The sequence below is a fragment of the Erythrolamprus reginae genome, chromosome Z (assembly GCF_031021105.1).
Source record: "Erythrolamprus reginae isolate rEryReg1 chromosome Z, rEryReg1.hap1, whole genome shotgun sequence".
Lineage (NCBI taxonomy): Eukaryota > Metazoa > Chordata > Lepidosauria > Squamata > Dipsadidae > Erythrolamprus > Erythrolamprus reginae.
In genome coordinates, this window is record NC_091963.1 from 148591860 (window position 1) to 148616028 (window position 24169).

Consider the following 24169-nt stretch of genomic DNA (forward strand, 5'->3'; position numbering starts at 1 on the left):
CACGTGCCTTTGCTTCCAGCCATTCTAGTAAAAAGAGTTTTACATCTATAAACTGCTTGTGAGTGCCCTTCCCCTATGAGTTCGGCCATTTTAAGGCTTGTGGACTTCAACTCCCAGAATTCCTCAGCCAGCAAGGTTGTCCGACTGAAGAATTCTCAAAGCTGCCTGGAGAATTCTGGGAGTTGAAGTCCACAAGTCTTAAGCAGGAAATTGGACTAGAAGCCATTATCAGCGGCCCAAATATTGACTAGCAGGAATAAGAGATGCTGTGTGAGGGCTTGCGATACAGTAGCCATTGACTTAATGGCCATGATTGTGACTGAAATTTGCTGTTAAGAAGACTGTTGTTAAACGAGTTGCAATTGATTTTACACCTTTTTTTATTTTTTTTGGCCCTAGTTAAGGGACTTGCTGCAGTTGAATGAAGCATGCAGTCATTAAGCAATCCAGTTTCCCCATTGTCGGAAAGTTGTAGCCGATGGTCACGTGATTCCAAGGTCACTGCCACTGTCATAAATACAGATAGTACTTGACTTACGACTGTTCACTTCTACTGATGGGCGAGCCAAACCCGCACAATTCGGGTCTGTACCGAATTTTGTGGTGTTCGGTATGCCGAACACGAACCTGAAATTTTTTGAAACTTTGGGCAAAGTTCGGGGTCGCGTTTGACGTTCAGAGCTTTGACATCACTGGCAGGCTGCTAAGGACGCCAAGGTGATCACCTTGGTGTCCTTAGCAACCTGCCGGTGATATCAAGACTCCGCCCCTGGAGTCTTTTCGTGGGAGGGATTCCCCAGCTCCTTCAAAGGGCCGCAAGCAAAGGGCGGCCCTTTCGCGTAAAAATAAACATGTTTGCTTGCAGCCCCGCTGCACGTCCTTTTTCGTAAAAATAACAATGTTTATTTTTACGTGAAGACCTCCCTTTGAAGGAGCTGGGGAATCCCTCCCACTAACAGATTCCATGGAATCCAGGAAGTGATCACCTTGGCGTCCTTAGCAACTTGCCAGTATACGTGATGTCAAAGCTCCGCCCCCGGAATTCGGGTTCAGGTTCGGTTCGGGTTTGATCGAATTTTCCCTAAAGTTTGTCCGAACTTGCTGAACCCGAACACCGTAGGGTTCGCCCATCACTATTCACTTAGAGACCATTCGACGTTATAACCGTACTTAAAAGTGACTTATGACCATTTTTCACACTTATGAACATTGCAGCATCTCCGTGGTTACAGGAACAAAATTTGGACACTTGGCAATTGGTTCATATTTATGACTGATCCCCTTTCACAACTTTGGCCAGCCAAATCAACAGGGAAACCTGATTCACTTAACAACGGCAGCAATTCCTTTCACAAATGTAGCAAGAGACGTCATAGGATGAGGCAAAACTCACTTAGCATCATACATTTTGGGCTCAATTGTGGTCACAAGTTGAGAACTACTTATACATGCCAGTGGCAACGCCCCTCAGTTTTTGATTTTGTGACCATAGGGAATGCTGCAACGGTCATAAGTATGAGACCTAGTCATAAGTCCAATTTTTTTGCCAGTGCCGTTCTAACTTGACACTAAATGAACCCTTGTGAGGTTCATTCAGTGGACATGTTGAGAACTGCACGTAGAAGTATGAATTAGTCACTAAGTGAACGGTCATAAATTGAGGGATTATCTCTGCTGCCTGCTTTCCCAGTTAAATGCAGGTAGAGTGGTGGCTGAGCTGGAGGCTCTACAGCCCAACCTTTGCAAGCAGAAGATTTAGGTTTTCAACGTGCTGATTAACCCCTCACATTGCTGGATACGGGTCAGCTTTGTCAAGCCTAGTTCCCGCAAAGGCAGTTTATCATGAGCGTACTGCCAGGGATGATGGGTTTTGCAATCCTACAGAAAGCTCCTTTTTTCTGAAATTTGGAAGCGCTTGTATGCTGCTCTCTATTTGCCAGCCTGGATCGATCCATCTTTAAAAGGGGACACAAATCTGCAGATAGGTTAAGAATCTTCCCGAATCAAGTGGGTTCCTTTAAGATCCGTTTGAAGCAGGGAGGTTCCTCCGGCATTTCGTGGGGAAAAGGAAGCCTCAATATTGATAGTTGGTTATCTTGACTTGTGGATGCCAGTTGTCCCCCGCGTCCAGGAGCCGGCGGATGTAGTTGGACGCCCCCAAAAGAACGTGCCCGACCCCTTGCATGATGGCAGATGCCACCCGCAGTATCTCTCTAGGGGAAAGATTAAAAAAAAAAGGATTTTTGTCAAAATAATTCACAAATATACTGTATTTTTGGAATATAAGATGCACTTGCCCCTGCCCAATGAATGTTTCCTAATATGACTGCTGTATGAGTTATTAATTGAAGTTTTAAAATTAGAATTTTTTAATGATTTATGTTATTAATTGGATTGTTTTTCTACTGTTTTATTATGTGCTGTGAGCCGCCCCGAGCCCTCGGAGAAGGGCGGTATACAAATCCAATTAAACTTAAACTTTCTCCCCCTAAAAGAGGATGAAAATTTGGGTGTCTCTTATTCCCCAAATGTAGCCTCGAAGAAAAAAAATTTGCCAAAATTTGCATCATCCGTGGGGTCCTACTGGTGTAGTGCTCTGGACTGAAGTGTCTCTTACACCAATTTTTTCATCCCACATTTCCACATAAAGACTCCTGCGTTCTTTCCACCCCGTTAGGTGAATTGGCGGAAACTATTCCTTGGAAAGCTCTTGAGCTATCTCCAAACCTCCCTCGCTCTGAGGGTAAGGACCTAGGCTCACCGCAAAACCTTCTTGGGACCCAGGCACTTGAAGTCGCAACTCATCGAGTAGAGCCCGTAGAAGGTGGCCGAGACGTTTAGGCTGCCGAAAAGGTCACGCGGGTTCAGCTTGTAAACGTCGAACGTGATGCGGGCGATGTCCTTGCTGTGGCGTGGCTTGTCTCCGCTCAGGCCGAACGAATGGCTGATGCTCTGGGAGGGGAGAAATGGTGGTGTTACCGCACGCTACTCTGGTGAATGGCAGGAGTGGGTGCGGCGGCCTAGAGGTGGAGGTCTCGCCTCACAATCGGGAGGCTGTGAGTTCACTCCTAGGCAGAGGCAGATATTTCTTCTCTCTCTGGGCACCCCGAGAATACATCTGCCGAACAAAACTTCACATTGGCAACAGGACGAGCATTCGGCCAGTAAACACTCAACTCTGTTCAGTTGCCGAGACTCCACCCCCGCAAGGGATTATGGGTCCTGAAAAGAAGATGATATATTTGGTGCAATGCAGATGGGTTGGGTCCACTCTCACCAGGCTGGGATCTATGGGTCTTGATGTTCCAGGACATCTGGAAAGCACTGGTTGAGGAAGTCATGGTAGCTCATTTATTATTATTATTATTATTATTATTATTATTATTATTATTATTATTATTTAATTAGATTTGTATGCCGCCCCTCTCCGTAGACTTGGGGCAGCTTACAGCAATGATAAAAGCAATATATAATGACAAATCTAATAGTTAGAATCTAAAAAACAATAATACATTTAAAAAGTCTAAAAAACAAGAAACCCCAATATATATACCAGGGTGATCCGACATAAAAAAACATATAGCCCCTTCCTGGTACAGAGCTAGAGGGATCAGGTCTGGTAGCTCAACTGCTAATTCCCTGCCTTACAAGGCAGAGGCTGCCAGATCGAATTCCAGTAAGGAAGGGTGTGGCTAGCTGATGAGGCCAGAACAAGGCTGAAATGGGACCATCCTAGTCTCCCTTAATTTAAAAAAATTCCAGCTAAAAACATTTGATACATACATACATACATACATACATACATACATACATGTAGATTGTTCTGAGTTCGGGTTTTGCCCCATGTAATATTTTGAGTGTCTATGCGACGTTTCGGTGAAATAACATTCACATAGACACATAGAAATCACATGTTGCATAGACACTCAAAATATTACATGGGGCAAAACCCGAACTCAGAACAATCTATATACATATACCCGTGAAAATCTACGAAAACAAACATTTGACACACACACACACACACACATATATTGAGGGCTAGCAACTTGCATTGTCCTAGTTTAATTACATCCCTTTGGAATCAACTAAAGGGCTGGGTGATTTTTGTTTTTAAAAAATAGAGCTTTTACTAGTAATAAATAGTATTGTGGTCTTAATTTCAGACATGAAGACTATGACATCTAGTCTTGTCTTAGGCCTGAAAACTGGCTGGGTGATTTTGGGGGACAACCACCAGGAGACGGTAAGTTCTAGTCCTACCCTAGGGAAGAAAACCAACTGGCTGAATTTGGGGCCAATCACTGGCAGACTGGGAATTCTAGTTCCACCTTAGATATGAACAGCGGCTAGCTGAATTTGGGCCAATAACCAAGAGATGGTTATTCTAGTCCTACCTTAGATATGAATGGCACCTGGGTAACTTTAGCCCAATCACTAAGAGTCCTGCCTTAAGCATTAAAGACAATTGGGTAACTTTGGGCCAGCCTCTCTCACCCCCACCCCCCACCCCACAGTCTTGTGAGGAAAATAGAGGATTAAGTATTTTTGCTGCCTTGTCTTAAAGTAATAAAGGCAGGATCAAAAACGAATATATAAAAATATACAAAGGAAAATTTGAAATCCCAACAAGAAAAATGCACACCACACCAAAGCAACAGAAGAAAGGGTGTGTGTTTGTGCGAAGCCACCAAAACCAAATTCCCCAAATTGACAAACCCAATTTTAACTACTTTTACTGTGGTTTGGGGTTTGTTTAAACAAATGCACCAAGGGCATTTCCTGCCAGTTTTAAGTTCACCACAAGTGACAGCGGGGTGCTGAGCTGGCAGAAAACCCAAATTCATGAAGAAATAAGGGCAGGGAAACCAGAGATTGATTGATTGGTGGGGTTGGGCTTGATCATCACCCAAATTGATCTGGAATTCCTCTAAAGTTTATTTCTCACGAAGGTGAAAAACAAGAAACTGCATTTAGAATGTTTTTTTTCCTTCAAACTAGATAGACAGATAAGATGGATAGATAGATATATAGACAATACATACATAGATAGCTATAGAAAGAGACGAGAGAGAGAGAAACAGAGAGATGACAGAGAGATATCAATAGATCATAGATAGATAGAGATAGATAGCTATAGAAAGAGAGAGAGAGAAAGATAGATGACAGAGATAAATACTGATAGATAGATAGACAGACAATACATATATCGATGATAGCTATAGAAAGAGAAGAGAGAGAAACAGATAGATGACAGAGATAGATACCGATAGATAGATAGATACATACATACATACATACATAGAGATAGAGAGGCATACAGTAGATGGAGAGATAGAAATAGATACAGCTCGATAAACAGATATAGAGATAGATATAGAGAGACAGAGATAGATAGAGATACTGATAGATAAAAGATAGATATATATATATAGTGACAGAGATAGATAGATATCGATACAGATAGATAAATATAGAGATAGATGATAGATAGACATACAGAGAAACTAGATAGGTAGGTAGGTAAGTAGGTAGGGGGAGAGAGAGAGAGAGACTAGACTCATAGGGCTGGAAGGGACCTTGAAGCTCTTCAAGTCTAACCCCAAGACACCCAAGGCAGGAGACCTATTGCCCAAATGGATATCCAATCTTTTCTCGATCTGATGTGATGAAGCTTACCTTGCCGTGAGTCCACTTCTGTCCTTTCTCCAGCACCATCAAGGATGTGTTGTCTTCCAGGATTTGGAAGAACCCCTCTGTCTCAACCAGGGTCCCATCTTCTTCCAGCACCAAGAAAATAATGCCGGAGATCAAGAGGGTCTCCCTGGCCTAGGGGACAAGAAACTGACCAAGCTGAGGCACAGCAGGGTGAAGATGCATCCCCTAGCCCTCCTCCCAACAGCTTTTTTTGATGTGGGTACTCTGGGCCTCAAGATTTTAGGCCCATTTCACAGATGGGGAGAAGTGAGGTTGTGGAATGATTGGCTGCAGCTTCGGAACCTGAACTTCAAAGCAGGGGTGTATGTCAGTGTGTGTGTGTGTGTTTTAATGGGAAAGTGAACACAAGAACAAGGGGACACAATCTGAGGTTAGTTGGGGGAAAGATCAAAAGCAACATGAGAAAATATTATTTGACTGAAAGAGTAGTAGATCCTTGGAACAAACTTCCAGCAGACGTGGTGGGTAAATCCACAGGAACTGAATTTAAACATGCCTGGGATAAACATCTATCCATCTTAAGATAAAATACAGGAAGAAATATAAGGGCAGACTAGATGGACCAGGAGGTCTTTTTCTGCCGTCAATCTTCTATATTTCTATGTGTGTGTGTGTGTGTGTGTGTGAACATTTTCTGGGAGATAAAATAATGGTAATAATCAACACAAACATGTCTGCTTCAATGGTGGGTTTCAATTTTTTTTACAACCGGGGTGGGGCAGGGGAAGGAGACTGCAAAATCCCCATTTCCTCCCGATCAGCTGGGACTCGGGGGGCAGAGAATATATGGGGGTGGGGCCAGACAAAGGTGGTATTTACTAGCTCTCCAAACTACTCAAGATTTTCATTACTGTTTCTCCAAACTCAAAATTCCCGTTACCAGTTCTCCGGATTACTCAAACTTCCCGCTTCTGGTTCTCCGAACTACTCAAAATTCCCACTACTGGTTCTCTAAGCTATTCAAAATTTTGGCTAACAGTTCTCTGGATTACTCAAAATTCCTGCTTCCGGTTCTCCGAGGTGCTCAAAATTTCCCCTATAGGAACAGGTCAAAACCAGGAGTAAAATGCTCTCGGTTCGCTTGTGCCTGTTGATCATTGGAGAGGCAGTTGTGAAGGCAGCATGAGGCTCTCCCTGTCCACCTGGATGGTGCCATTTGGGTTCTTTTGCCCTATGCACATGTACAGAACACTTTGCGAGCATGCAGAGGGTTAAAGAACCCAAATGGCAACATCTGGGTGGAGGGTGGAGTCTCATGTTCCCTTTGAGACCAGGCACGAGTCTTTGGACAGGGGCGGCATACAAATCTAATGAATGAATGAATGAATGAATGATCAAATTGGGAGCATTTCACCCCTGGTCAGAACCTCTGGAAACCCACCTACCTTGTGTCTTTGAGAAAAACTTGCTAGGTGGACAAAAACATCAAATCCAGCATTTTTTTAACCTCTGACTGATGAACCAAAATAATTACGATCAAGGAGTTTAAAACAACACAAAAACGCACGAAACATCCCAAGCAACCGCACAAACCTTGTTAAGTAAGTCTTCCAAAGTGCTTGCCATTAGTCCTTTGCGGGTGTTGCGCTTGTGATCGCACACTCGGAACGGCCGTTGGGGCGGAGGGCTCGGGCTCCAGACCCGGCGGGAGATTTCCGAACCCGCACTGGAGACCGACCTGAGTTGAGGGAAAAATAACAGAATCACGGAGTTGGAAGGGACCTTGGAGGTCTTCTAGTCCAACCCCCTGCTCAAGGAGGAGACCTTTACCATTTCATGGTGGTCCAATCTCTTCTTTAAAACCTGAAGCACCCAGATTCTGATGTTCCACTGTTGTGCTCACTGTGAGGAAGTTTCTCTTCGGCTCTACTTTAGCTTTCTCCTTCATTAGTTTCCATCCATTGCTTCTTGTCGTACCTTCAGGTGGTTTGGAGAATAGGTAGAACCTCCTATTCTTTGTGGCAGCCCCTCAAATATTGGAACACTGCTAACACGGCACCCCTAGTTCTTCTTTTTATTAGAGTAGACATCCCCAATTTCTGTCACTGTTTGGTTTGGCCTCCAGTCCCCATAACGGGTGGGATTTTTTAGATTGTCTTTAATATTAGATTTGTTTACATTGTCTTTTTATATTGTTGTTAGCCGCCCCGAGTCTTCGGAGAGGGGCGGCATACAAATCTAATAAATACAAATACAAATTTAGCCGGTTTGGATTGATTTGGGCGAACCGGATGTTAATTTACATCCGGTTTGCTGAACCGGTAGCTGCAAATACTGGCTGACCCCGCCAACCCTTCCCCTCCCAGGAATCTCCATTTTGGATTCAAGATGAGTGGAAGGCCTGCACAGAGACTCTGGGAGGGTGAAAAACAGGTGTTACCAAAAGTCCGGAAAAGGGCCTGTTTTCAGCCTCCTGGAGGCTCAAGGAAAGCATCTAGATTTATTATTATTATTTATTTATTTTATTTATTAATCAGATTTGTATGCGCCCCTCTCCGCAGACTCGGGGCAGCTCACAGCAATAATAATACAATGTAAACAAATCTAATATTTAAGTTAATTTAAAACCCCAATTTAGAAACCAATCATACATACTAGCATACCATGCATAAATTTTATAAGCCTAGGGGGAGGGAAAGTATCAATTCCCCCATGCCTGACGACAGAGGTGGATTTTAAGGAGCTTAGGAAAGGCTAGGAGGGTGGGGGCAACTCTGATATCTGGGGGGAGTTGGTTCCAAAGGGTCGGGGCCGCCACAGAGAAGGCTCTACCCCTGGGTCCCGCCAAACGACATTGTTTAGTTGACGAAACAATGGCAGAGAAGGGCAAAAATACTATTTTTCCCCTGCTCAAACTTCCAACTCTCTTCTTGATTCTTGGTCCTGATCCATACAAATAAAAGCAAAAAACCAAAACCGAAAAGGGAGTGGCCTGCCTTTGTCATCTTTTGAGATTTACTTCCCAATCTAACCAACCTCACTGTGTATTGCTCCAAGAGGTGCTACCAGGGAGGAAAAGAAGCCGCAGGTAACATTTGCAGCCCCGAGGTTCAACTATTGCAATGCTCACTACATGGGGCTATCTTTGAAGAGTGCTCAGAAACTACAAATTGTGCAGAATGCAGTCATCCGAGCAGTCATGGGATTACACAGACATGTCCACATCTCTCCAACACTCCGCGGTCTGCACTGGCTGCCAATTGGCTTCCGGTCTCAATTCAGTGTTGGTTATAACCTATAAAGCCCTACGTGGCCTCAGACCAGATTACTTATAGGATTGCCTCCTGCTGCATGAATCCCAGCGACTGGTTAGGTCCCACAGAGTCGGCCTTTTACCGGTCCTGTCAACTAGACCAGTGATTGTCAACCTTTTTTGAGCCGCGGCACATTTTTTACATTTACGAAACCCTGGGGCACATTGAACGGGGGGAAGGTGGGGGCTAAAAAAAGTTTGGAGAAAAAAATTCTCTCTCTCTCTTCCTCCCTTTTGCTCTATTTCTCTCTCCCTTCCTTCTTTCTCTCTCCATCCCTCCTTTCTCTTCCTTCCTTCCTCTCTTTTTTGCTCACTTTCTCTCTCCCTCCCTACCTCCATCTGTCTTTCTCTCTCTCTCCTTCCCTCCCTCTCTTTCTCTCTCTCTCTTGCTTACTTTCTCTTGTTCTCTTTCTCTCTCTCTTTTGTTCTCTTTCTCTCTCACACTCTTTCTTGCTTTCTTTCTCTCTCTCTTGCTTTCTTTCTCTCTTGCTTTCTTTCTCTCTCTGAGCTTCGCGGAACACCTGACCATGTCTCACGGCACACTAGTGTGCCGTGGCACACTGGTTGAAAAACACTGAACTAGACAATGTCACTTGGCGGGACCTAGGGGAAGAGCCTTCTTTGTGGAGACTCCGGACATCTGGAATCAACTCCCCCCGGAGATTCATGTTGCTCCAACCCTCCTCGCCTTCCGGAAGAGTCTACAAATTCATCTATGCCGCCAAGCTTGGGGTCATTAGATTCTACCCCCTGGCCAATGCATGCACAGTGGATTTGTTTGAATGGGTATGTGTGCATATTAATAGGCTTTTTAGTATTTTAAAATGTAATTCTTAATTTTAATTCTAATTAATTATATCTCGATGTATACTGTTTTTTTAATATTCTGTAAGCCACCCTGGGTCCTCAGAGTGGGGCAGTATATAAATTTATTTGTTTATGTTTATTATGATTGTTATTAATTATTATCATTATTATCATTATTAATTATTATTATCATCAATAATAATAATAATAATAATAATTTGGCTCCTTTTCCTTTCCTGGTTTTTCAAGTTACAATCTGAAACCTTCCGCTCAGTATTGGGCAGCCAAAATTTTTACTGCCACACAGTGGGTGTGGCTTACTTTGTGGGTGTGGCTTCCTGATCATGTGACTGCGTAGGAGTGGCTTGCCAGTCATGTGGTCAGGTGGGAGTGGCTTGAATGATCATCATTGTTCAAGTGAACTGTTAAGTCCTCGACTTAAAACCTCACCAGTGTCTCTCTCTGGGGGGACAATTTGTTTCATGTTTCCCGCGCTCTCCTTCCTGGGTTGCCCCCTGCCTCGGGCTGGGTAGTTAGGCGAACAGGTGCCAATCAACTGTTGAGAAAAGAGGGGGGAGAAAATGGGCCCCCTGCAACTCCTGACGGTGCTGGTCTCCCTGCCGCTTTCCGAGGAAGAGGAGGAGGAGGGGGGGATAGTCAGCTGGAGCTGGGCATATAGCTTCATTTCCGTCGGTGAAACTGCATTCCATCCCGTCCTGCCTGCTGCCCACCCCAGCTTCCGTTCTTGGATTTTGTTGGATTTTGTGAGAAAGAATCTCCAACATCTTTTTTTATACTGTGGAGACCAAAATTGGATGCAGGATTCCTAATGCGTTTTTTTGCAAGGCATTATCAATGGTATTAACATGCATTATCAATGGTATTAATGTGTCATGTGATTTCTACAGCGCGATGCATCGGGGCATGTGCAGAGTGTCTGGCGAAAAACACGCCTTCCCCTTCTTACAGTGCCACTAAAAATGACCTTCCGGTAAGCCTTGCCTGTCCCTGATTTTCAAGAGATTAGCCCTAATAGGCTCCCCAAACAGCTACAATTAATCAGGATTACGCAGGGCTGTTTATCACAGCAACAATTGTTCCTTCGCTGTGGAGGTCATAGTCCAAATTCCAGGTAGTTTTTCTCCAGAAAGAGGGGGGATGAAGTAGGGATGGAGTAGCCTCAGAGTCCATCTCAATTGCGCCGAGGTATCCATGGAGCAGTGGGTTGTTGTTGTTTTTTAGCTTCTGAAGTTCTACCTTGCCTTTGTAAAATAAGCCAAGATTGGCTGAATGTTTCTGCTGTAGAGTTGGTCTTAATTAGGAATAAGGATTACTTAGAGGTAAAATGGGCGGCTTATAAATTTTACAAACAAGCAAAGAAATAAATCAACCATTTAATCTGAAAAGGTGACTATCCATGTTTTTTTTGACTTGGTACCGTATGAATATTTCCTGTTTGTTATTGGGGTAAATAATGAGTTTTCCAAGCTTGTACCGCTTTAAGATGGATGGACTTCAACTCCCAGAATTCCCCACCTGGGTGAGGAATTCTGGGAGTTGAAGTCTACACATCTTAAAGCAGCAAGCTTGGAAAATACTGTCCTAAAAAACTTTAAGATGTCTGGATGTCAACTCCCAAAATTCCCTGTTTGGAGATCCCTGTTTTAAAGCAGTCTTTCCCAATCTGGTCAGGTGTGTGTATGTGTTTGTGTGTGTGTGTGTGTGTGTGAACCATCAACATTGCTGGCTGCAGCAGAAGTCTCCAACTTTTTGGACCTCAGGGACTGCCAAGGTCATCATTTGAAATCCCACGGACCCTAATTCATAATTTTAAGTCCTGCAGACCACTAATATGATTTTTTTTAAAAAGATAGATACATTTGGAAAATAATGATCAGAGAACTTCCATTTTATTAACATGAAACACACCCATTTAACATAACAAAATTATAAATGCTTATTTATTAATTATTACTGTATAACAATATCTTAAATGCTTATTTAATCACAAAATCTTCAAAGGTTGGTTAATTGTAAAAAAATATTAAAGGTAGTGTAATTATTACAAAATAATTGAAGCTTATTTGACAGTGTGCTGATGTTGTTGGGAAAGTCTACAGCTATAGCTATAATCCTTCCCTTCCCTTGTTTCCTTTCTTCTTCTTCCTTTCCTTTCCTTTCTTTCCTTTCCTTTCCCTTCCCTTCCCACTTCCTGGACTGGATTAATTGCTCTTGGCCATATCTGGCCAAGGGGGCAATATTTCTCCCCAGACCACCAAAATTTGCACTACCAATCTGTCTAATCTCTCTCTTTCATCTATCTAATCTCCCTCTCCCTGACTTTCTTTCTCTAATCTCTCCTAATCACACACACTCTCTCTCTTCCTCCCTCCCTCCTTTATTTCTCTCCCCCCATCCTCCCTTTCCACTCCAATGGAACTGACATTCTGCTAAAACCAGCCTCCTTTTGCATCTCTTGAACCCCAACCAGAGATCAAATAAACCAGGTTTGTGGAAAACACACCCTCTCCCCTAATCACAAACCCCTTAATCGGATGGCTGCCGACAAAGCTTCACCCCACCTTGGTTGAACCAAGCCGTGTGAAATCTTTGTAAATAATAATAATAATAATAATAATAATAATAATAATAATATATTAGATTTGCATGCCGCCCCTCTTTGAAGACTCGGGGCGGCTCACAACAATAATAAAAACAATGTTACAGTGGAACAAATCTAATATTAAAAGAGAAAAAACATATAAAACCCCATCATTTAAAACCAAACAACACATACATACCAAACATAAAATATAAAAGCCTGGGGAAGGTGTTTCAGTTCCCCCATGCCTGGCGATATAGGTGGGTCTTGAGTAATTTACGAAAGGCAAGGAGGGTGGGGGCAGTTCTAATCTCTGGGGGGGAGTTGATTCCAGAGGGCCGGGGCCGCCACAGAGAAGGCTCTTCCCCGGGGCCCCACCAAACGACATTGTTTAGTCGACGGGACCTGGAGAAGGCCAGCTCTGTGGGACCTTATCGGTTGCTGGGATTCGTGCGGTAGCAGGCGGTTCGGGAGGTACTCTGGTCCAATGCCATGTAACCAACACTTTGAATTGTGAACGGAAACTGATCGGCAGCCAGTGCAGGCCACGGAGTGTTGTAGAAACGTAGGCAAATCTGGGAAGCCCCATGTAAAATACTGGGGAGGTCAGAAAAGGAGTTTGCTGTGCCTTCCTTGATTTCCCACAAATTGGGCAGGAAGGGATCCACCCCCCCTCTTCCATGGGTTGGCTGATGCAAAAAAAAGGTCTACGCGACAGCAGAGCCAACTAACCACAAAAGATGGCTAGATGTTGAGAGCTAGTTAGAGAAACCAAGATGGCAAAGACTTTGGAAGTTGAGGCTTCCAATCTCAGATTCTCCAGCCCCCCCCATGTCCACTCCCCCACCCAAACTTACTTCAACAAAGACGAGGGGGCTAAGGCATTGATAAAATCCATGGTGCCCGCGGCAGGGGCTGATGGACTCCCAGCTCAAAGAGATCCTTGTCTTCCTGCTCCGTCACCGTTTTGTGTTCAGTTGCAAAAGAGACATGCTGACCTATTCGGTGTCTCTTTCTCTGGACTCTGAACTGTGATGTGTGGGGAGGAACGGGTGCGTGTGCGTGTCTGGGTGTGAAATAGAGGGGTGTGCATGTTATGGCAAGCAGGGGGCAAATTCCAAAGGGGACAGCACTGTCAGTTCCTGCACCGGGTGGACCATCGCTTCACTAGATTCAACATTGACACAAGAGGAACAAAGAAATGTCTGGTTGTTTGTAAGCCTGATTAGAACATAGAACACAGAATATTTTTTTAATTGTTAATTTTTTTTGGTGTTTAATCTGAAGGGATTGTATAATGTCCGGGAAACATCTGATTATGGTGGCTGGATTAATAATGATAATGATAACAACAACAACAATAGTGTATTATTATTACTACTATTATTACTATTATTATTACTATAATAATTACTATAATAATAGTAATAACAACAGCAGCAGCAACAACAACAATAATAATTTTGCTGGGAATTCACAGAAAATTTCACATGTAAGTGTGTATTTTGTTTTATAACTGCATACTCTAAATTCATATAGATTTGTACTAATATCTGCACAGTCCTTTTGCTTTCTGTATCCCCTCCCTCATTTATCTTCAATAAAGATTATATTTTATTTTTTTTTTAAAAAGAATAGGCCATTAGAACAAATGCTGTCAAAGCCAGAATTGAAAAATCAACAGATGATCCAAAGTGCAGACTCTGTAAAGAAACAGATGAAGCAATCGATCACATACTCAGCTGCTTCAAAAAGTTTGCACAGACTGACTACAAGCATAGACACAATGCTGTGGCACAGATGATCCACTGGAACTTGTGCCAGAACTACCATCTACCCGTGACAAAGAACTGGTGGGATCATAAGCCCAAAAAAGTGGTCGAAAATGAGCAAGCAAAACTACTGTGGGACTTCTGACTTCAGACTGACCGAATTCTGAAGCATAACACACCAGACATCCTGATTGTGGAGAAAAAGAAAGTATGGACCATCGACATTGCAATCCCAGGAGACAGCAGAATTGAGGAGAAGCAGCTAGAGAAATTAGTGAAATATGAAGATCTAAAAATTGAGCTGCAACGACTCTGGCATAAGCCAGTGAAAGTGGTCCCAGTGGTACTTGGCACGCTGGGCATAGTGCCAAAGGATCTCAGCGGACATTTGAAAGCCATTGGAATTGACAAAATCTCCATCTGTCAATTGCAAAAGGCCGCTTTACTGGGATCGGCAAACATAATTCGCCGCTACATCACGCAGTCCTAGGTGCTTGGGAAGCGCCTGACTAGTGATGAAATACAAAATCCAGCATAGTGATCTTGTTTGCTGTCTTATATTGTTGATAATAATAATAATAATAATAATAATAATAATAATAATAATAGTAATAATAATAATGACCCCTCATAATATAAGAAAAGGAAAGATGAATAAATCTGTCAAATCCACAAAGACATTTGCAAAGAAGGCAGGACAAGAAACAATGGCTGGAAAACTCATCAAGGAGCAAAGCAACCTGGAATTAAGGAGAAATTGCTTAATAACGGGGATAATTAACCAGTGGAACAGCTTGCCACCAGTATTCCATCAGAAGCAGAAGCAAAAAATCGCTGAAATCTCACGAACGTATGCATCACCTTGAGAGATTTTGCTTCTCACACATGCACAAAAGCAAAACCTTTCTCAGACACAACTGTGTACATGCTGGGGATGCGCAGCTTCAAACACAGCCCCATTTTTGTTACCGGGACTATAGTGTGGCCCATTCCGGTAGCAACCCTCTACTCGTCCTTCTGCTTGAGGGGTTGGACTAGAGGATTTCCAAGGTCCCTTCCAAATCTGTTATTCTGTTATTACTATGAATCAGTGGAACGGCTTGCCACCAGAAGTCGTGGTTGCTCCATCACTGGAGGTTTTTAAGGAGAGACTGGTGGGGTGACCCCTTTTCTGAAATGATACAGGGTCCTCTGGTTGAGCAGTTGGTTGGACTTGAGGACCTCCAAGGTCCCTTCCAACTCTATTCTATTTGGATAAAGTGGTATACCGGTAGCCCTTGATTTAGAACCATTCATTTTAGCAACTGGAAGATTTCAGGAAATTTACAACAGCACAGGAAAAAAAATGTGATTTATGCCTGGTTCTTGTACTTACAACCATCAAGCTTCCCCATGATGACATGCATAGTTCCCTGTAAGGTTTGCAGCGCGCTGGAGCGCAGGCAAATCCTAAGGACAGCCCAGAGTTTTCCAAGCTGGCGCGGAGCCAGCGCGGTTTCTTCCCGACCGACAGCTGATCCGCCCCTCCCAAATTGTCGGTGGGGGAGAAAGCCCCGGCTTCTTTGGCTCTGCCGTTGGCCGCGCCCACCTCCTCCCACGCCCTTCTGCTTCCCCTCATGAGACACCCACGCGGTGTCAGAGGAGGCGTTGGCCTCTCCCCCAGCTGCTGCGCTGGGAGCTGCCCCCTGGAGACGATGCCACCTGATATCCGTCCGTGCGGGGAGAGGGGGAATCCGACGTGCCTGCCGCCACCCAATGTCCATCCGTACGGGGGGGGGGGGAAATCTGCTGGCCCTGCTGCCACCCAATGTCCGTCCGTGCGGGGGGGGGGATTTATTTAGATGAACAAAGTCAAAAGGGATCTGGTAGGTCATCTACTCCAACCTCCAGCCTGAGCAGGAGACCCTATGCCATTTCTGACCAATGGCAGTCCAGTCTCTTCTTGAAAGCCTCTAGACTTCCCTGACGTTCCAACCAAGCCAGGTTCGCTTAACGGCTGAGTTCATCATTGAATAAGTGCTGCGATTCCCTTAACAAACCTGGTGAAAAAAGTTGCAACATGGAGCGAAACTCCACAACCAAAGTCTCACTTAGCAACATAAATGTCGGGGTCCATTATGGTCGTAAGTTGAAAACTAGCTGTACTACTTGGGCATGTTGTTGCAGGTGTCAAATAAATAGTGGGACCAAGCCAAAAACAAAAATTAGATTTACCGTATTTTTTGGAGTATAAGATGCACCTTTTTACCCCCAAAAGGAGGGTGAAAACTTGGGTGCATCTTATGCACTGAATGTAGCCCCACTCAGCCGTCCCCACCCTTTAGCCTCTGCCTCCCAGCAATTTAGCTCCTTGCAGCAAACAATGCAGAGCCTGATTAGCACAAACAACTGATTATTGGCCTCCTGACCAGCAGCTGATTGAGGCTGCAGGCATGCTCATGTCCTAAAATGAAAGCAAAACTAAAACTGCAAGGAGGCAAATTGCTGGGAGGGAGAGGCAGAGGCAGAATTCTATTTTCTTGTGCTAATCAGACTGCTGAAATTGGATGCAAGGAGGTAAGTCAATAACTATAAATGTCTACAGAATGTTCAAATGATTTGAGTTACTTTTTAAAGACTGCTTTATAATTGTTCTTGACAACTTAACAAAATGAAGAAGCTTAATAAATGCTTGGTCTGAAGGGGCCCAGTGCTATTGTATCTTCTTTTAAATAGTAGAGAGCAATGTATACTTCCAGAAAGCCTCATCAATTTGTATGCATCTGTACAAGTATAGTCTGAAATGAAACAGTGTCCTGTTTAGTATTAAGATAAAGCAGCTGAGTGAAACCCTGATTTAGTCATGTCTGGAGTAGATCTATTTAAATAATTGGGAGGAGTTAGTGTGACTACATTTAAGGAAATTTTCTGGCATTAATATACTGCCATAATGTACATTTCTCCATTCCTCCAATTCTTTACTATTTCTATGGGTCAGGCACACATGCAAAGAAATTCATATCATCTGCACTGTTTGCTGGGATGCAAATTGTTTGTTTGTTTGCTTGTTTATTATTTTGATTTCTAGGCCGCCCTTTTCCAGAGACCCAGGGCAGCTTACAACATAAAAAATAAATGCATAAACATAACACAGTAGAAATAAAAATAAATTGCTGGGAGGCACAGGCAGATTCCACCCCATTGTTTTCCTCCCCCACCCAAACTAAGTTGTGTCTTATACTCTGAAAAATATGGTAATTCAATTAGAATGTTGTTGAATAAATTGAACAGAGTTAACATAATTCACTCTCCCTGCATTGTCTTTTAAATCATTTTATTGGAAAGTCGCTAGATGGCAGCATACACTACTAAGTTTAATTACCTTGAAAAGGGTAAGATGACCTGGAGTTTGTTGTTAAACTGAAAAAAATATTTTGGTGAAATCACAAAAACTCCAGGTTAACTGGAAAGAGAGTTGATCCTTTTGTTTTTTCTTCTATCTGTTTCAAGATTGCAAACAGAGACAATCCAAAGCTTTCCAGATAGTGCTGTTGTGTTGTCTGGGTGCTACTTCACTGGAGGTTTTCAAAAATAGACTGGACAACCATTTAACTGGGATAGCAGTGGTGATATTCAAGCCGCTTATCTCCGGATCACATGCGCCACTTGCCCACCCCGATGTAACCTACGGCCTTCTGCCGCATGCGCAGATGAGAAATCATTTTTTCATTATGATACAGATGGTGCAACTTTTTACCTAACTGTCCATGTCTTTCTTTATGCTGGGCCACTAGAACTCTGTGCTAAGTGTAAAGCCTTTTGGACCCCAAAGTGCTGGTTTAACATCATGGTTCCTCTGGAGGATTAAGGTGTGTAGGGATTCTTGGATGTAGAGCTTTGTCTCCTTCCATGCTAGCTCATGCGTGCACTTTACGAACTGGTAGGGAACATAAATGAACCCCAACTCTGTGGGTGTTAGGCCGAAGCCATCGTTGACCTGGAGATTCTGGCCTGCCACACTTCTGATGTAGAATGTGTTGTTGCTGTGGGGATTCGGGAGGGATGTAGAGATGTAGCTATAACAAATTCCTTCTAGATTCTTAAGGTCATCCTTTGTTCAGTACCTGCCCAGAAGCTGATGGGGGTAACGGACACGTTGGTAGAAGAAGATTGATTGTAATGTATGCATGGTTCTTTTTATGATATTATTGTTTTACTACATTGTTGATTTTATTGTTGTATTTTTATTGCTCTTTTATTGTTGTTGTATTTACAACTGTTGTTAGCTGCTCTGAGTCCGTTTTGGAATGAGCGACATGTAAATACAGTGATACCTCGTCTTATGAACTTAATTGGTTCCGAGACGAGGTTCGTAAGGTGAAAAGTTCTTAAAGACAAAACAATGTTTCCCACAGGAATCAATGGAAAAGCGATTAATGCGTGCAAGCCCAAAACTCACCCCTTTTGCCAGTCGAAACGCCCGTTTTCGCAATGGTGGGATTCCCTTGAGGCTCCCCTCCATGGGAAACCCCACCTCTGGACTTCCGTGTTTTTGTGATGCTGCAGGGGAATCCCAGCAGGGGAATCCCAGCAGTGCAAAAACGGATGCTTTGCTGGCAACGGAAGTCCGGAAGTGGTGTTTCCCAGCGAGGGGAGCCTCAGCGAAATCGCAACATCGCAAAAACACGGAAGTCCTCTGAATCCCACCTCCGGACTTATAGATAGACAGACAGACAGACAGACAGACAGACAGACAGACAGACAGACAGACAGACAGACAATTAAATAAAATTCAGAAACTGATTTATTTTTATTGTCAGGAAATTTCTCCTTAGTTTTAGATTGGTTCCCTTCTTGATTAGTTTCTATCCATTACTTCTGGTTCTGCCTTTGTTTGTTTGTTTGGATTTCTAGGCTTACAAGATAAAATCGATACAAGATACCAATTTTATGCAACCTAAACATAAAACCTAGGTCTAAAATCTCATACAATTAAAATCATTCAATCAAATTCATCCAATCAAAGTCATACTATCACCTGGAGCAGAATGTCAACGTTTAACAGCCCCAGGCCTGCTGGCAAAGGTGTCTTTGGAGAATAGGCTGAGAACTTTCACAACTGGTTGTGATAGTTGGACCTCCTTGGCATCGGGCTGGATTACCTCCAGGACCATCTTCTGCCGCATGAGTCTCAGCGACCGGTGAGGTCCCACAGAGACGGCCTTCTCCAGGTCCCGTCAACTAGACAATGTCATTTGGCAGAACCTAGGGGAAGGGCTTTCTCTGTGAGGGCCCCGGCCTTCTGGAATCAGCTCTCCCTGGAGATTCATACTGCCCCCCACCCTCCTCGCCTTCCCTAAAAGTGTAAAGATCTATTTATTCCGTCAGGCTTGGGGCCATAAGACCTTAGCCCCCTGGCCGATGAGTGTAGTATGTTTTGCTGTGTGAATGGTAATGAACTGGCTTCTATGAGATCTCACATAAGGGGAAGTGAGACTAATGCAAGAAGAATCCATTTCAATTGTAGGTGAAATAGTATCTATTTTCTTTTATGTACACTGAGAGCATCTGCACCAAAGACAAATTTCTTGTGTGTCCAATCACACTTGGTCAATAAGGAATTCAATTCAATTCAACTCAACTCCACTCTATATTTCTATTCTATTCTAAATGTTCAAGTACACCGCATGGTTAAAATTTTCTGCCAAGAAAGACTGTTTAAAATTCTTTTTTTTTTTCCTTTTTGTAGTTGAACAAGTTTGGATCCAAGATTCAGATTTTATTTGGAGTTATGCCCGGACGGGGATTCCGATTATAATCCTGCTGGTTCCATTTGCCTTTTATTGTTGGACAAAGAAGAGCAGTAAGTAGAGCAACTTGGGTTCAAGGGTTCCCTCACCCGGAGTCCTAGATGGCTCCTATTGTGGTTGGAGAGGTTGACTGAGAAATTCTCTGGAGAAGCAGAAATGGAGAGCCAGGTGTGGATTTGAGAGAGAGAGAGGGAGAGAATACATGACGAAGATAGAAATAAACGATTTCATGTTGGTCTTTATTTTTATTGCTGCCTTGGAAGCATCTCAATCCGAGGAAAAGTCTCAGCTTGCAGACAAGAAAGAGGAACGATGGAATGATGGAGCCTCAAGCAGCAAGAGCAGCTACACCCTCCGCTATCAATGTAAGTATTTAGCAATTTTGAATTTTTTATTGGTTATTATATTTACTTATATTAAATAATTTGTATTGCCCACAATAGAGAAAAAAACAAAAAGAAAAGATATTATATAATAATTAAATCTCAATTACCAATTTTCTTTAAATTTCCATTTTCCTTTTTGTAATTTTGTACCCTCAATTTCTTTCCCCTTTCTTTTCTCCCTTTCTCCCCCTTATATATGTTAATTGTTTGATTTCTCTTCCTATTCTTCTTAATCCCTCCTCTCTATTTCCTTCTTCCTTTTTCATTTGTCGTATTCAATACCTCTGCCCATATCCTATTCTTTTCTTATCACTGTCCATCCCCGTGTAATCATCATGATACGTAATATAACCTTTAGTCTGTCCATTTTCAGAATTTTCTTTCCTTTTGTCTCTGTAATTCTTTATATCTTCTTCTATCTGTTCTTCCTCTTCCAATTTCTCTTCCAATTCCATCTTCAAACCTCATAAAATATCTCCTTAAATCTTCACAATACTTTAAAGAAAACTGCACCTCATCTTCACTCACCTCTGTGTCGTCAATGTCATAATTCACAAGCCTTTGTAGTAAATCCAGCTATTTAAGAACGTCCATCCGACAGCTTACTACAAGTTACCTTTTTCTGTGCCAAATAGAGTATCCATTTCAGTATTTAATGTTTAGCCTTTTTAGAGTTCAAAGCTCCTTCAACCAACACGTGGAAACTCTTTTTTATAATGAATCATGACAAGATACCTGCTGCTATGTAAATCCAAGATAATCTCTCAGATCAAGGCCAGTAGCTGTGTCAATAACCACTGATGAAAAATTAAGATGGATCTTCTAGCAGCAGATGGCACTCTTGCTTAATCCCATAGTTTGGGACTTTGGGCTCTAAGCCAGCTTTCTATGGGGTTTGCCGTCCCCGTAAAGGTCATCAGCAGTGTCCTTCACTGCTCCTTCAGGGTGATTCTGATCCGATTCTAATTTAACCAGATCCACAGATGACATGGATATTGGGATTCCCCTGCAGAATGAGGTGAACCCCGTGTTGCCATGGCACTTGACCACTCCCCTCTTCAAACCATGATGTTGTGATATTGATAGATAGCTGAATTATAGCCATTTCAAGCAGTATTTACTTTCCATAAGTTCAAATTTTGTTGATCTGCTTTTAGTTTCTTGGCTTGGTTGATTTCAAACAAAGAATTAAGGCATTGTAGTATCTTGGGGCGTTGACCATAAAATTAAATGGTCTTAAAACCCACAGAAAAATACAAACAGAAAAATATATTTAGAACCAATAAATATCTTAGAAACTATTAAAGATTCTTCTAATATTGGGGGGAAAGTTTTTAGGAAATGTGCTTGTGGGTTTGTCAAGAGCATCTCAAGACCATCAGCAATCTGAGGCAGGAAACTAGACTGGCTCAGGTCAGATGCCAAAGGTCAGTCCTTCTTTGCCTTGATAGGCTGGCAATATTTCTAGGCTGTAGCAGACGTATCAAGCTTATTTATTTGTAAAAATGATGGATAAATGCCATGTTCTCAATGGCTTCCAATGGCAGATTGAGCAATGTCTTCTCTTTCCTTCACTTTCCCCAGGACTCTGAGGCCACCTACACCAGCATCCAGGATTTCGTCACTCAATCGTCTCCTGGACCAAGAAGAAAAAACCTTACCAAAGAGAAAACAGGGGAGGCATTGTACTCTAACCCTGTTTCCCAACTCAAAAAGAAAGAGCAAAGTCATCCCTGATTGCAGCAAAATGGGTCTCTCTTGTTCGGGTGTCTTCTTAGGCTTAGATATGGACCTCACCCTTGAAGAGATGATGAGCTGCTGCTGAGCTTCCATTTATGGCAGAAAAGAAAACGGGGAAATCCTGGACATAATCTTCTATGAGTCTCTCAGGGAATGTCTGCATGGGATCGGAGATGCTGACATAAATGTGTATTTTTATATCAATAAATACATTTTACAATTACCGTTAGTCCTCGTCTTAGATAAGTTTATTTAGTGATTGTTTGAAGTTACAACAGCACTGAAAAAAGTCATGACCATTGCAGCATCTCTATGGTCACAAGATCAAAATTCAGATGCTTGGGAACTGACTCATATTTAGGACGGTCGCAGTGTCCCCGGGACACATGATCCCCCTTTGTGACCTTCTGACCAGCGAAATCAGTGGGGGAGCCAGATATACTTGACAACCCTGTCACTGAATTAACAACTGAAGCCATTCACTTAAAAACTGTGGCAAGACAGGGCGCAAAATGGGGCAAAATTCCCTTAATAAATGTCTCATTCAGCAACTGAATTTGTGGTCAAAAGTTGAGAATTCCCTGAAAAAATTGTAGTCAGGCTCAACAGGAGCCCTGTGAGATAAACCACGGAGCTCACAGAAGAAGCATGAAAAAGGGAAACTCCGCCTCCGCACCCAGAACAACCAATCACAGCAGTTTTCCTCATGCAGGAGCCAACTGTCAAGGTTTCAGGTAACATCGAACCTAAATCAGAGTCCAAGTCAAATTTACTCCTCAAAGTTCCAATTTATTGCCAGAGTCATCCTGGCACCTCCACTGGGAAACCTGAATCTGAGTTTCCTACCCAGTTGAAAGTTCACATCCCTTGTCCCCCCTCCCACTCAGATTGTGCCAGCGTGGCAAGTCCTTCCACTTCCACCCAGGTGAGTGGGCATAGGATGTCCTTGAACCACCCAAAAGAATGCTTTGTGGCTGCATCTGTTCGCTCATGAAAAACACCCCTCCTGAGTTCCCATAAATATCAGGCCTTCTATAGATGGTGTGGCAAGCTGTTAATTTATCACCAACTTCTGCCTCAGCTTGACACCAAGATTCTTCAACTAATCACCCATAACCCTGTCTGTCAAGCTGGAGCAGAATGTGATCATGCTTACTTTACTGTGAATCCACTTCTGTCTTTTCTCAAGGCTGCTATAGTGGTGGGTTTCAAAAAACGTTACTGCCAGAGCCTTGTGGGTATGGCAGGGAAAGGACACTGCAAAATCCCCATTTCCTCCTGGTCAGCTGGGACTCGGGAGGCAGAGAATAGATGTGGGCAGGAACAGCCAAAGGTGGTGTTATTGCTTCTCCAAACTACTCAAAATTCCTGCTCTCCAAATTACTCAAATTTCCCACTACCAGTTCTCAGAATTAGTCAAAATTCACAGTATTGGTTCTTCGATCTACTCAAAATCTCTGATGTAGGTTCTCTGAGCTACCCAAAATTTCTGCTACTGCTTCTCCGAACTTGTCAAAATTCCTGATATAGATTCTTCGGTATAAAGTTTTTATTTTTCTCCACCATGACAGAAAACAATATATGATTATAAACACAACAACAATGCTTAAAATCAATCATATACAAACTTTTCTTTTCTCATCACTCGCTCCATGGAGGGTCTTATCTCTCTTCCCGTATAAAATTTTCTGTTAATTTTATACATTATTAGCAATTCTTACAATTCTAAATTAAAAATTTTCCCTCACCATCTTACTACTAAAGGTTACAACAATGTAAAGAATAATAAATCTCTTTTATCTAAATCTAATCTTATATCATATAGTTGATTAAAAATTCTCTCTCTATATATGTATCTTTAGTAAAAGAAACTATTCATAATATGTAACCTACATCGTAAAATAAAGTTCTATATGTTTAAATCTAAACAATAAGTAAATTTTGTGTTATATCATTATATAGTGCTACCACCATTTCTCATCTTTGCTATCTGGCTTGCAAAGCTTGAATCACATTCATTTGTTTCTATTTTTCCAAAATTAACCAATTACTAATACATACATAATGTATCTCTTAATTTTCTATCCAATCATAAAACTTCC

At 42.6% G+C, this 24169-nt stretch overlaps 1 protein-coding gene and 1 long non-coding RNA gene across 3 annotated transcripts; one reads left to right on the forward strand and one right to left on the reverse strand.

Annotated features, from left to right (window-relative positions):
• Positions 1 to 362: 362 nt before the first annotated feature.
• On the reverse strand, positions 363 to 13394 carry CIDEB (cell death inducing DFFA like effector b). Its single transcript, XM_070728071.1, has 5 exons — positions 13238 to 13394; positions 7252 to 7396; positions 5680 to 5829; positions 2762 to 2952; positions 363 to 2213 (listed from the first exon to the last, which is right to left on the reverse strand). Exons 1-5 carry the CDS (start codon positions 13276 to 13278, stop codon positions 2075 to 2077), a joined length of 666 nt encoding a protein of 221 aa, XP_070584172.1. The 5' UTR covers positions 13279 to 13394; the 3' UTR covers positions 363 to 2074.
• Positions 10855 to 22249, forward strand: LOC139153739 (uncharacterized). Of its 2 annotated transcripts, none has more exons than XR_011556876.1 (4): positions 10855 to 10910; positions 19881 to 19994; positions 20205 to 20306; positions 21912 to 22249. It is a non-coding gene; the product is annotated as an uncharacterized lncRNA (long non-coding RNA). The 2 variants fall into 2 exon arrangements; XR_011556877.1 differs by lacking the exon at positions 10855 to 10910 and adding an exon at positions 11398 to 11470.
• Positions 22250 to 24169: the final 1920 nt, after the last annotated feature.

What these genes read in the sequence shown, in the direction of transcription:
- CIDEB (XM_070728071.1), bottom strand. Translation starts at nt 13,278, where the DNA reads ATGGATTTTATCAATGCCTTAGCCCCCTCGTCTTTGTTGAA. An exon ending in GCCCCCTCGTCTTTGTTGAA is followed by an intron (nt 7,397 to 13,237) that starts GTAAGTTTGGGT and finishes CCCTCAACTCAG; the next exon opens with GTCGGTCTCCAGTGCGGGTT. An exon ending in AGAAGTGGACTCACGGCAAG is followed by an intron (nt 2,953 to 5,679) that starts GTAAGCTTCATC and finishes CTCCCCTCCCAG; the next exon opens with AGCATCAGCCATTCGTTCGG.